Source organism: Protobothrops mucrosquamatus, unplaced genomic scaffold, assembly GCF_001527695.2.
Source record: "Protobothrops mucrosquamatus isolate PMUCROS unplaced genomic scaffold, P.Mucros_1.0 scaffold251, whole genome shotgun sequence".
Classification (NCBI taxonomy): domain Eukaryota; kingdom Metazoa; phylum Chordata; class Lepidosauria; order Squamata; family Viperidae; genus Protobothrops; species Protobothrops mucrosquamatus.
Window position 1 is genome coordinate 140,308 of NW_015386599.1, and position 13,525 is coordinate 153,832.

Sequence of the window (13,525 nt, forward strand, 5' to 3'; positions counted from 1 at the left end):
TTTGTGGGAAGGAAAATTTTCTATCATGTAGGCATATTAATTAATTCTGTTGCTATCACAGTTCGGAGAAGTTTATGGCATAAAGCAAAATCTGAAAAATCTGCTTATCAGAGGCAAAAAAATGAGATAAATGCATACAAGGCAAGCAGAAATCCTAGTTCAAGCTACATTCAATACTATGTAAAAAGCTATTGTCTACTTCTACCATTGCATATTAACATTCCCACAATATAGAATATACAAACTCACAACTTTATTTATTCAGCCATATAATATAATTTATTCAGAATATAATGCAAAAAGTGTGTAGTATCTCCAAAACCAAAATGAAAGAACACAGGGTTTGAAAAAGCAGTCAACACCTCTATGGAAATTGATTCCAGAACAGAATCATAATCTGATTTAAATGACAACCTCATACAGAGAAGACATTTTCCTAGGTTGCTGTTGATTACAGTAATTGCAGTTGTCATATTTCTGTTATGGAGCTGAAAAAAATTCAGAGTTCCTCTCTGAAGAGTTTGTCCTCTGGTTTAGAGGTTTTTTCCTGAAACAAAGCAGAATAAAACACATCAAATCACGAAAGAATATATATCTTGACAAAGGAGTTAAGCTTAAGCCCTTCCACCTCCAATTTATTTTTTTAATTTTAGCTCAATGTCGCTTGCACAAATCAGAAAAATGTAATCCTGAAAATCAAACCACCTTACCATGAAAATGAATTCCTGATCACTTCTTGTAGCTTAATGACAAAATAGATGTTATGTATTTCAAAAGCCCCAGATTCAGTTTCTATCATCATCAGGTAGGACTGGGAAAGTCTCATCTCTAAAAACTTGTAGAACTTTATGCATTAACCTTCATTAACTGGACCAATGGCCTCCTTCAGGAACAAAGCATTTTCCTCATTTCTTGAGTAATACATAAATGGGATATTGAAGCTCAAGTCTAATACTTTAAAAGTAGAGTTTTTAAAAAAATAATTCTCCTTATGAAATGAACATATAACTTTCATGGGAGCTTTCTCCTCTTTAGGACTCAAAGACATATTACTGAAACTCAAATTATGTTTAGATCTTCTTAATCTTAAATGGACAAATGCTGAAAAAATGGACAAATGCTGGAAAATATGCATGTGCTCTGCTGGTACTTAACCATCACTCAATTATATATTCCTTGATAAAAGCAATTATATATTCCTTGATAAAAGCAATTTCTCCCATTGTCCTCATGATATTCTTATTTCATTCCCAGCCTCTGGTAAGCCCATGTTAAGTTGTCTATAAGTGTTCAGGTATTAAAGTAGTTTCCCCCCCCCATTTCAACACCATCCAACAACAGATGGCAGGTAAGTAAAATCTGGTGTGTTTTGGCACCTATTCAAGGAGAAGGGTATTCAGGTGAACAGTAGTGGGTCTGAGCTTCTTCAGCTGCTGTTCTGTAACTTAAAAAGGTAGTGCATATATACTGGCATATGCAATCTCAAAAAAAACCTTACAAAGAATCAAACAGTAACAGACAAAGCAGCCTCGGGAAGACAAAGCCTTGAACTCAGATCCTGCCCATTTCTTCTCATTGGCGGGTATTTTTCTTGCTAGCTAATGTAATGTGAAGATGGAGGAGGACACAGGATTAAACTAGTTACTTTGCATACCAAAAGTGTTACACAAAAAATTAGGATAACATCATTGGCAATGGTGGCATTAGGGACTGTATATTGCATACCAATATTGTTTTCTGACAACGGAGTAATTGATGGAGAGCACTTGTATTTAATAATGGAGAGAGGTCCTAAGGTGCTTAATTAGTAGATTGTTGCCTTTTTGGCTAACATTCTTAGCTTAAGAATCTGTGCAATGACAGCATTTGTATGACACATGGCATCTGATATGCTGAAGTACTAGTACTCATGAATCAACTACCAGGCTGCAAAAGCAGGTTTGAAAAGAGTAAGCTAATTATTGCTCAACGACTAAATATTTTACAAAATAGTTAAGCCTAAGACCTTTTCCTTAAAGCAGGTGGACTCTTAAATGTACCTGTTTTTTATAATAGAGACATTGTAATAGAAATGCACAATAGATGTATTTTGCCTCTAACAAAACACAATTCCTTGGTGGGAGACAGTGGTAGGCAAGCTGGTAATTTAGGGAACAGAGAGCATCAGGGCTTTTGACAATAAGTGTATGTCATTTCTGATTCTTTACATTACAAGAATAAGTCTTCTTTTTTAACAACATCAGTAAGGTTTATAATTAATTCTTAGGATTGCTTCTGTCAAAGAAGTGAACCAATTTTATGCCTATTAATTCCCAAACATTGCCCAGGGTCTGAAGTATCTGTACACACAAAGTTTACCACAGTTCTCTATTTTTCCATGAGTCTAAAGCTTCCTTTCTCCAATCCTTAGAAACACATAAATAAACATAAAACACCAGAACCCAGAATTTCCAGAGGTTGGGAAAACAAATTGTGCAAAGGAGAAAACATAAGACACTGAATATAATCATTCACACTAGTCCAATTTGTATTACATAATCCAATTCTAGAGTTTCAGGTTTAAAGATTAATAACCAATAGAAAATTTCTAAATGTTATGGAATTGCACAGCTTTTCAAAAGGAGAAAGCAGTTCTTTGGTAACACATCAGCTAAATGAGATAACATTTTTTTATGCGAGCATTTTTATGGATGAGCATGAACTCCAAATACATTTAGGGAACACTAGATTGGAGAAAGAAATTGTATCAAGGATAGGAAGAAATGTTTTGAAACGCTACAGTTTTTTCAGGCATAAAGTTGGAAATGATATTGACAGGGAGAGAAAAGCTAGTACCAAATTACCAGAATGATGTCAAGGGAACAGCAAGCTGTTGACTAGTCAAGGAATCATGTGTGCAAAAACTCATTCTGTACACTCACTCCTTTCTTTCTCTCCAAGAAGGCATTACAAAAATCTGTTATTTTCTCGACAGAGACTTCATCCAGAAGCTGCACATTCTGCTCCTCATCTGCAGTATAGTAGGCAGCCAGGGCAGGTAGTTGGGACTTCTTTAAGTGGAAATAAGACAGAACGCGCTCATTACCTTTGACGCCAATGTCCACCAGGATAAATAGAGCCTTCAAAGAAAGAACAAAAACCTAATTTTAAAAAGTTCATGGAGCAAATAAGTATGATAACACAGATTTATAATGATGAGGAATTAAAGGATGATCATGTTTTGCCAGAGTTGTCTTTCTATACCCAATTACTAAGGCATCTAAATTTGTCCAAAGAAGTGTAAACCTGATGCAAGTTTATTCATTAATTTTATTTATAAGTAATCATAAAGAGTATTGTACACTAAATTCCACTATTGAAAAAAGCCAGATTTCACCATGAGAAAAATATTTATATCAGTAATATTATTTTACCATTATTCCCTCTTTTAATAAGCTTTACATTCCTCTATGCATCAATATATATGTTAATGCACATTAATTCAATATATATATATGGGCTCACATTTGATGAATTGGACTGTGTTGTTCAACAAAAGATTTGTAAATTGTAAATTCTGTAAAGTTACAATTATTTGCATAGTCACATGCCCCAGATACTGTATAATAGAAAAGCCGAAGAAATAGAAACATAGAAAAGTATACCCTGAATGTGCTATAAGATATGCAATATTTTTACAGCTGCAGTTGACTACCAATGTTAAACAAAAATGACCCAATTAACTTGTCTTTTCGCTGACAAAATAATTTGTTATCATTGTAGCATGGAGCCATTGGGTGGTGGAATGGAACAGCTGAATGATGAGCCTTCTTCATTCCATCAGCTTTCCTCTAGAGAATGTATGTGGATGGAGCATATGTTCCATGTCTGTGTTTACAAAACTTTCCTACCCATTGATAACGTTATGGAAAATGAACAAATTCTGTTTCACCATAAATAACAGGTGTGTGTGTGTTTGTGTGTTTGTGTGTGTGTGTACCTATACGTATTAGTATACGTATATGTATATGCATATATGTGTGTGTGAAAATCATCATATTGAAAATATGATGAAGCTTATAATTTAATTTAATAATATGAAATGAGAGTAAGAGAAAGAAATGTGCACTTAAAACTGGATCCTTCCACTTCCATGCATTTGTTATATATATTTTTAAATTTTTTCTGTGTTATTCTTAATTTGACACACATTTCACATTTAATCCTCCTGCTTTCCCCCTTTGTATTCCTTGATTTAAAACTTTCATTTAGTGACCGTTCAAAGTTACAATGGCACTGAAAAAAGTGACTTATGACATCTTTTCACACTTCTGACCGTTGCAGCATTCCCATGTGATCAAAATTCGGATGCTTGGCAACTGATTCATATTTATGATGATTGCAGTGTCACAGGATCACAGGATCACTTTTTGTGACCTTCTGACAAGTAAAGTCAACAAGGAAGCCAGATTCACTTAACAACCGTGTAACTAACTTAATAACTGCAGTGATTCACTTAACAACTGTGGTAAGAAAGATAGAGTGTGAGTTAGGGGCTTATGTGTTATGTAAATTTGTGTATGTTCTCTTTCCTAGGCCTATCTTTCTTCAGGAGGGTCGGCATGTCAAGGTTGACTTGCAAGGCACTTTTTTCTGCTTGCAACTTGACAAAGAAGATAAGGGAGGGGAGATGGCTACGATTGGAATATGTGGGGAACTGGGAGGAAGAAAAGGAATTTATGTGAGCTGTTTCGAACCTGATGCTGAAGACTTTTGAAAGGTGCAGACTGTTTTCCCAAAACAAAATGCTTAACCTGGATTGGTGGACAGTGGACACTACACGGCCTGGGGGAAGGAAAAGTGGTTTTTACTATGCTGTGCTTCGCGCCAAAATCTTAGAACTGGCTTTGCTTCTTCTGTACTTATATGGATCTGTCAGTAAAGTTATACTCTTGGTAAAATGAAAAATGTCCCAGGAGTTTCTTTTATTGTACCTGACAATGGGACGGTTGGTAGTCGTAAAATGGGGCAAAATTCACTTAACAAATGTTTCACTTAGCAACAGAAATTTTGGGCCCAGTTGTGGATGTAAGTCGAGGGCTACTTGTATATGAAATTTGATATAAGCAGTATTACCACTTCCAAAAATCTTTTGTGGTATTGACTAGGATTATTTCAGACTTACCTTGCCTTGAAAGGCTACTGCTGCTTCACGGTACTTGTTAATCCTCTCAGTGTGCAGTGGGGAAGTCTTGTCAGTGAACAGAAGAAGATGGATCTGAACTGCACTATCAAAGAGGCCTACTGCAGTCTGTCATGATTAACAGAACAGATGAAGTAATATGTTGATTAGAGAATGTAAGTATCAATCCTTGCATGTTCAAAATAACCCTGAGCCATGAATAAATTTATAGTCAAGGGCCGGAAGAGAATGCAACTGAGTTGAAGGTCTGGAGAAACAACAAAAGCAGATGATGTTCAATATCAGAGGTAGGCATTGTAGAAGTCACAAACACCCATTTTTGATATTTACAAACCTTCGCTTTTGTTTTATTTTTCACTGTCCTTTAAATAACATTTACTTTTTTAAAAGTGGGAAGTTGGTATGTTCTAGTTGGACCTGAAACTGCAAATAGAAAATAAAAATGGTGAGTGACTGCAGATAAGGGCTTATTTTGGAGCTGCATCCCCCTGCCTAGAAAAATGATATAGCTACATCTATTATAACAGGACCAAAATTTTTCCCAGCATGTCTGCTAATCTTTGAAAAACAGACTGAACTGACTCAAAATTGGTTATTCTTCTGAAGTTTGCCTGATGTTTGATCTGTTTCATTTTGTTAAATCTCTCTTTTTTTTAAAATCATTTGCTAGTGGCATTGCTGATATAAACACTATTTCCAAATGATGTATTCAAAGCTATTGAACCAAAATATAGGCCTGGTTTCAAGGAAACCAAGAATACTTCTCATATTTTCACATCTGTAATAACTAATATGGAGAGGAGGAAAGCATGACTAGTGTTGGCACATCTTCTACTGAGTAATCTGTATATCTCATCCTCTATAGTTGTACAACAAGCATGACATTGATAAAAGGACGTGAGAGAAGTTATGTCAAAGACTAAATCACCTCCTTCAACGTAGGGCTTACTGCATTTCACACTGGAGGTGGCAAATTTTCTTTAACATTCATTTTAATATTAGTTTTTGTATTTGCCTTAGTTGCTGCAGATGTACATCTAAATACTTATTTGTAGATTTCCATCCCACACTTGACTTGACTTGACTTGACTTTGGTACCTTGGCACTTATCCAACTAATTGGTTCCAGGAAGTGCGAAGACTACTAAAAACAATGAGTACCAAACAAATTTTTCCCATAAGAAACAATGTAGCGAATCACAAGGCAGTCAACACCAAGTTCTAGCTTGTGCGTTGAGTACCAGACAAACGATGAGTACCAGGACAAAATTTTCATGTCAAAATGCATTGAGTGCCAAATCTGATGAATTTCAAAGCAGCTGAGTACCAAGGTACCACTGTACTTTAATTTAATTTACTTTATTTTATCTTACCTTACCTTACTTTACTATTCAACAGAAGGAAGTTCCACTGAGTTCAATGCTACATTTCTTTCAATTGCAGTCTTCTTCGTTTCTTACTGATTTAAATTCCTTGCAATTTCATGTTCCAGTAATTTTTAATAAATGGATTGTTTGCTTTCATCATGAATTTAGCTAAATTTGTTATATGGCATAGTTGGAACAGAGTGAAAGCAAACCTTCTGAAAATACTGACGCAGAAATGACCATGTGTGTATTCTCTCTAATATTACAATCATAACTTGTAAAAACACAGCAGAAACCTGGAAAACATCATCTGGAATTGCAAGCCACAAGGTTGAGGCAGCTTGGATGAGAACACTAAAAGATGGCACATATCATCTGGGGGGGGGCAGGATGATATAGCGGCACACACTAAGTCTCTGTGAGCAGCCTCCAGTCACCTGGCACTGCCAGTGGTCTTATTGCATAGTCTGTAGCTGGTAGATAATTTGTCATCTGACTTTTCCTTTCCCCTTTCTCCCCCTAACACTTCCTGAACTGCAGCTGCTGCTCCCACAAGCCAAACAGAGGACTGGAGAGTCTGCAGCTAACCTGCTGCTCCTTCATGGGCCTCATAGAACCACAGTGAGAGAAAGAGAAAGACCTCTGTGTCAGACCCTGCCAGATTTTTCATTAAAAAAGAGGAATATGTGAGAGGATTCCAGAATTAATAAGAAAAGGTCACTGAGTGCACTTCTTGAAGAACCTTCCAGCTCAGACCACTGGGACTCTACATTGTGGGAGGTCCAGAATATTCTGACCTTCAGTTTCAAAGCTCCATTTCTCTTTCCATGAAAACAGCTAGACTACAAAACTCAAGAAAAGACCAAGTCAGACATAGGCAATGCTCTGACTATTAACCCACAACAGGGACAAAAAAGAAATTTCAGCAAGAGATGTATTCCTCACATGCAGAGTTGAAATGCAAATATCTATTATAAATCTTAAATTACACCTGTGCAACTTTTTCCAGAGCAAGGACTGCAATTTGCTTTTGAAAGGCATTGCTTACAGGTCATATTTCAAAAAGAAGACATTAGGGCAAGGAGCAAAAGAAAATAAATGTATGTTTACATTTAATTACAATTCAATATACTTATTACAGTTGTTTCTCTTTTAGAATTATAAGTCATTAATTCTGGAGGTCTCTGGAAGCCACATGCAAGGCTTAGTAGGGTCAATCTAATTCTGAGCTCAATCTAACACTGAGGTCTCCCCTTCTGCTCACAGGACATGCACCAAGCATATATCATTGTGAATTATTTAGGGTAACAGATAATCTGACAGTAAAACTCTCCTCCTAATATATATCTTTCCTTATAAGAATAAATCAAACCTATATAAATCATTATAAACTCAGCAGTCAAATAAACTGTACTAGTTAAGTTTTAGAAAATTCCTTTGTTACCATGGGGTTGTACTCAGTCACCCAGCGGAGTTCATTCATCCGGACAAAGAGACTCAACTTGTCAACATCGACTTTGTTGCTGTCCTGGATTTCCAAATCTTGCCTTTTGTTATCCACCTGAATTAAAGCAAATAATCTTGCTATCACCATTGCACTTCAGTCATCATTGTTCTTTAAAACACTTGCAGAAAGCATTTCAAATGCAACAAGAAAGGATAGCCAATACAATCCTTATTATTTCCCCACTTCTGAACAGTATGTTTTCTACATAGATTTTTAGCCTTCTGCCTCTCTCCAAACAAATTTCTCATTCCATTCATTTCCCATCCCATATACATATAAACTATGCTTTTGCTCAAGATTTTCATAGTACTGACTATCCTAGAAAATTAAAACTATAAAGTCTTTGCTTTTTGGTTTAGCTAGAGAAATAGCTAACACATTTCTGAACTATTAGCAGTTGAATTAAACCATCCTGGATTCTAAATAATAAGGTGAAATATTAAGCAGTTGTGGGACTTTTGTAATGAGATCTTTAAAAAAACTAATTTATATTTTTTTGCAAAAGTTCATCTGCTAATTTCATTACTTCTAGACTTAATAAACACTGGCATAAGCATGTATGGATTTCCTGGAAACATTGTGCAAGCAAGAATCCTCTCCAATAAATACAGGCATTTTTCCAGAAGATCAAGGAAAAATATTCAGACTCCAAAAACTCCATTTTGGGGAACAGATCTCCCACTGACATCTTCCTGGATCTTACTGACAGTCCCCAAACAGACAGGCAAGTAACAAAATTCAGCAGCAAATCCCAGAGGATTAAGTCAATGCTCAGTTAAATGTCCTTATTGATGTATGCATGGCTATATAGAGTATAAGTGAATGATTTGTATGAGGGAGAGGGGGGAGGAAGAGGGAGATCCTTGGCAATGCATATCACTATGTTCTATTATATTCACCAAGCAAATGTGTTCTTTTCCCCAGAAATACCTGCCTCAGTCTTTTCTTATAGAAAGTCTTTTGACTTTGTTGTTATTATATGCCTTCAAATATCAAAGCAACTGTTAATGTCAATTATTCTTTGACTGGTGGAGGAAAAAACCAAAAGTAACTCCATAAAAAATAAGGACTGTTAAACTGGTGCAAAACAAGTGAAAGCCAGAACACATAACCTCTTGAGATACTTCCAGAAACCATTAGAGTCAGTGGGAAAAGCCTTTATTTGGAATGGACTACAGACTTCTATAAAAACAGATCAGCCCTATTCCAATGCTGTACATATTTTGTCGTTGCATAAAGACTCTCCTATATGAGAGAAACAACATATATACAGGTATGTATGTTCAGACAGATCTTAAGGAAATTATTTGGAGAGGGTGGATATCTCATCCAGTGTCATTGGATTAGGCCTGGATTAGTGTGGTTAGTTTTTGATCACAAAACTCTGGTACTTCCATGTCCTCTTAATATATCCAGAAACTCTAAAGAATGTCAAGTATTAAACAAAAAGCCATCAAAAGTGTTTAATAATCTACTGAGCTATCCCCAGTCTGATATTTTCTAGTTATATAGCACTTTAATTCCTGTTACCTTCAGCTAATATGTTAGCCTTGAAGAGGTAGTTCAATACAGCAGTTAGTTGGTTATTTATCCCTCCATCTCTACATAACAAGCAAAGTCTTCACACACCTGGGTCTAGCAACTCTGTCACTAAGCACTATAGTCACTAAGCAGAAAATGCTTCCCAAATGACTTGTAACAAGCAGATAAATAGAGAATGTGTAAGTAAAATCATAAGTCACAGCCATGTGATGTTTTACTTGACCAAATAGGAAATGATGTGGTAAGTTCATTGTGGTCACAGATGCTTTATTTTCACTCTCTACCTATTTTAAACTCCGCATTACTTAAGGTTAAAAACAGGGGGGAAATCAAGGTTTATAGTAGAGAAACAAAATAGAGTGAAGGCCCTAAAATATGCAAATGGAAATATACCATTATAAATCATATTAGATAATAAATACACATCACTGTCAAGTAGATCTATGCAAAAAGTTTCATGGTGAAAACTGTGGAATGGACTGCTCCAACCCAATCAGATGTATTCTGATTTTCAGTTCAACTGCCTCAACATTTCTTTCTATATTGTCATAATGGTCTATTCTGAGGCTGAAATGTTGGTATTAAAGTCAGAATAATGTTGGAACACTTCTGCTAAGACAGAAACAGCCAGTTGGAAGAGCACTTTTTAGAACTGGGTCATTTCAACCACAAAACCTTTTATAGACAGTGCCAGCTGGTGCCTTTTCAGATTACAGAAAAGCAACTGGCTTGTTTAATGCTTTTGCATGTTTAGACATACATAAATATGTAAATGCAGAGGCAATCCATGCCAAACCTATCAAAAAAGATGTTTTATAATATAGAAGTATGCTAGAATACTAGTACAATAAATAACTAAATATTATACTAGCACTGTAACTCAGCCAATCATTCAACAAACTTGCTATTTCTCTCGCGTTCACTTTTCAAATTCTGAATGGGAACATTTAGGAAAAAAGGTATCATATGCTACTTTGTGTTTCATGGGCCCAAGTTTGATAAAGCAGATCATTTATTTCTTCATAAAGTACCGGTATATAATGTCCATACAGTTTGCACAATTCTCCTGGGATGGAACTAAGCACAAATTCTCCAAGGTAAAGTGGGGATGCATGGATTTTGGGGCAGCAAGGCAATGAACAAGCATATTATAGAGAATAAGCACAGCAGAAATGCTATTATTACTTCCGCATGACTGCTGGCTGCCTGCAGTTCGGCGGTTCAAATCTCACCAGGCTCAAGGTTGATCTCAGCCTTCTATCTTTCCGAGGTCAGTAAAATGAGGATCCAGATTGTTGGGGGCAATATACTGACTTTGTAAGCTGCTTAGAGAGGGCTGTAAAGCACTGTGAAGTGGTATATAAGTCTAAGTGCTATTGCTATTTTATTTAATTTTGAAAAAAAAAGTATAAGTTACCCACATTTATAAAAATATGTACTGATTAATATCATTTGATCTTGCTTTTTTAAATGTTAGAGTCATTCCAAAATATTCTACTGACTTTGAGGAGAGAAGTTCTCTTTTTTAAAAGAAGCATCCCCATTGGATATCTTTTCTATAATTTGTTTCTACTACTCTTGGAAACATCTCTTCATACCTCTCTCTCTGCCTGCATCCAGATGATGTTTTAATGAGGTAATTGCTTTGCCATATTTATGGTATCTTAAACCAGACTAAACAATATTGTTATCCTTTAGTTGTAACACTCCCATCTGGGATAGTTACAGAGTATTTTGATTGTTTGCACTTAGAGTTTTCCCCCTGGAAGTACTCTTGGGTTGTATTCATGCTTCAGCCAGTCAATGATCAGTGAAACACATAGTCATGGAAACTTATTTCACAGTTGCCATTTGGGTAAACGAAGAGTTCATACCAACTATGTTCAGTCCTTTATCCCATAAGTCCTTGCCAGGAGAACACTGGTAAATTTTTGTTCTGTAAATAGTGCCTCTTCGTTGATAATATTGTTGTTTTTAATATTTGTTCTGCTTCATTGTAGAGTTTACTTGTTTTGTATTTGAGCCATCTAGTTCTAGATAGCATGGTACTCAACAGGTTTAGTTTTTTAGATGACTTGATACAGTGTCTAATTCTACTTTGGGGATTTGATTGGCCCATAGACATCCAGCTGGTGTCCATGCAAAAGGGAAGACTAGAACATGGACTTCCCTAGTCTTAGCCCAGCATCCTAACCATTATGTCATGCTGGCTTTCATTCCCCATTGACATGATGCAAACCATCAGTATTGAGAAGGCATGTTCCATGGTTAACAGGATATAACAATAAGTTTTGTAATAAGCATCTTGTGGTTCACAACTTCCTCACTTTACCTTTGATGACTGCCTGAGCAGGATGCTCAACAGTCTACTATGTTTTTGAATTCATACAGCACAGCTGAATCTAATGAAAGAAAAATAAAACAAAAATTGTCCTAATATCGTTTGGGATTAAAACTAATTTGTTCTTACTCCAAAATTGATTGGCTTAGCAAGTTGCAAGACATTATCCTTGCAACTGACTCACTTAAGCTTGTTTTATGAACCAAACTTTAGAATGTCATATAGATTCCTACATACCATAAGCATGGCTAAAGAAAAGTCCCAGTTTATACCTATTAGCAGCTATAGCATTTAGATATTATTCAAGAAAGAAGCAGAACTGCAAAACAAAACCTACCATACGAAAGAGGGAGATGGTATTTTTGGTGATATTATAGTGAGAAAGAACTTGAGAACTGGTGCAGATCCCAAATGGTACATCTGGTATATTTTTTACCATGGTAAGGAACTTTAAAGCTTCGGGTTTTTCTGAATCCTGAAAAAATAATGAACAAGTTGAGAAAGATTTTGCGACACTATGATGTATATAGAGATTGATTTTTATCCCCAGAGCTATCCCATTCATAATTCTAGGAACAGGAAAATGTATAAAAATTCTCTTAGAGCTTTTTCTGCAATGCAATTCTGCCATCACAGAGCAGGTCCCACTTCAGAAATTTAATTTAATTTAATGCATTATTTAAATAATGGTTTATCTGCCGCAATCATTCAATACTGCAGTTCCCAGAGCAAGAAGCAAATTAAACAGAAGTACATTTGAGGCTTTACCAAGTTTTATTTTATGTTAGGGTACAAAGATAGATGATGATGATGATGATGATGATGATGATGATGATGATGATGATGATGATGATGATGATGATATAGATAGAAAGATAGATTAAAAGTAAACAATGAATGAGAATGTCCCTGTATTCCCACATCACATCAAAGATACCCTGATTATTGCCAACTAGACAATCTGTGTTCCCTTGGGTCATTGTTCCAGAGATAGTTTCTTACCAGATTCCTCCATACCTTCAACAATGGCAGAGCTTCTAATGTATTGCCTTCACTGGAAAAGTTATTTAAAATTCAGGGAAATTTTCATACATGTAGCTATCTTGAAAACAGCCTATGTTGAGCTATATAGCACAGTCAAACATCTACAGTTGACCACAGGAAATGTTTTGTGATCATTTTTATGTCGTAATATGTTTTATAAAATTTGTAAAATTTCAACTCTTCAGGAGCCATGGGTCCAGAATTTTGGATACATTTGATATACCTTGATTCAAAAATTGCTTCCTTATGATGCACCATTTCACCAGTTAAAGGTTACAGAGTTTAAATAGTGTATGTACACATATACACACACACAGAGCTTCCAGGGAATGATAGAAAGAGACAAAAAGACATCAACCTGCAACAGCCTTTTCCAATATGGGGTTCTTCAGAGGGCCAGTTAGGAGACAAGACTGGTTATAAGCCAGCTCTTGACTGTATTTGTTAAGTAAGGCTGGCCTATGTTACAAAGAAGACTGTGTGATGACTCAGATGTTGGTGAATTAGAACTCCCAGCTTCTTCTTTACTAGTGGTCATCATGG

At 35.8% G+C, this 13,525-nt stretch overlaps 1 protein-coding gene across 1 annotated transcript in view; it reads right to left on the reverse strand.

Moving 5' to 3' along the window:
- Nucleotides 1-270: 270 nt before the first annotated feature.
- Nucleotides 271-13,525, reverse strand: part of ERP27 (endoplasmic reticulum protein 27) — a 16,581-nt gene continuing 3,326 nt past the window's right edge. The window contains exons 3-7 of the mRNA XM_015814448.1: nt 12,276-12,413; nt 7,993-8,109; nt 5,165-5,290; nt 2,922-3,119; nt 271-547 (exon numbers count right to left, since the gene is read on the reverse strand). Coding sequence (XP_015669934.1) covers nt 500-547; nt 2,922-3,119; nt 5,165-5,290; nt 7,993-8,109; nt 12,276-12,413 — 627 coding nt within the window. The 3' untranslated portion in view covers nt 271-499. The remainder of the gene's footprint in view (nt 548-2,921; nt 3,120-5,164; nt 5,291-7,992; nt 8,110-12,275; nt 12,414-13,525) is intronic.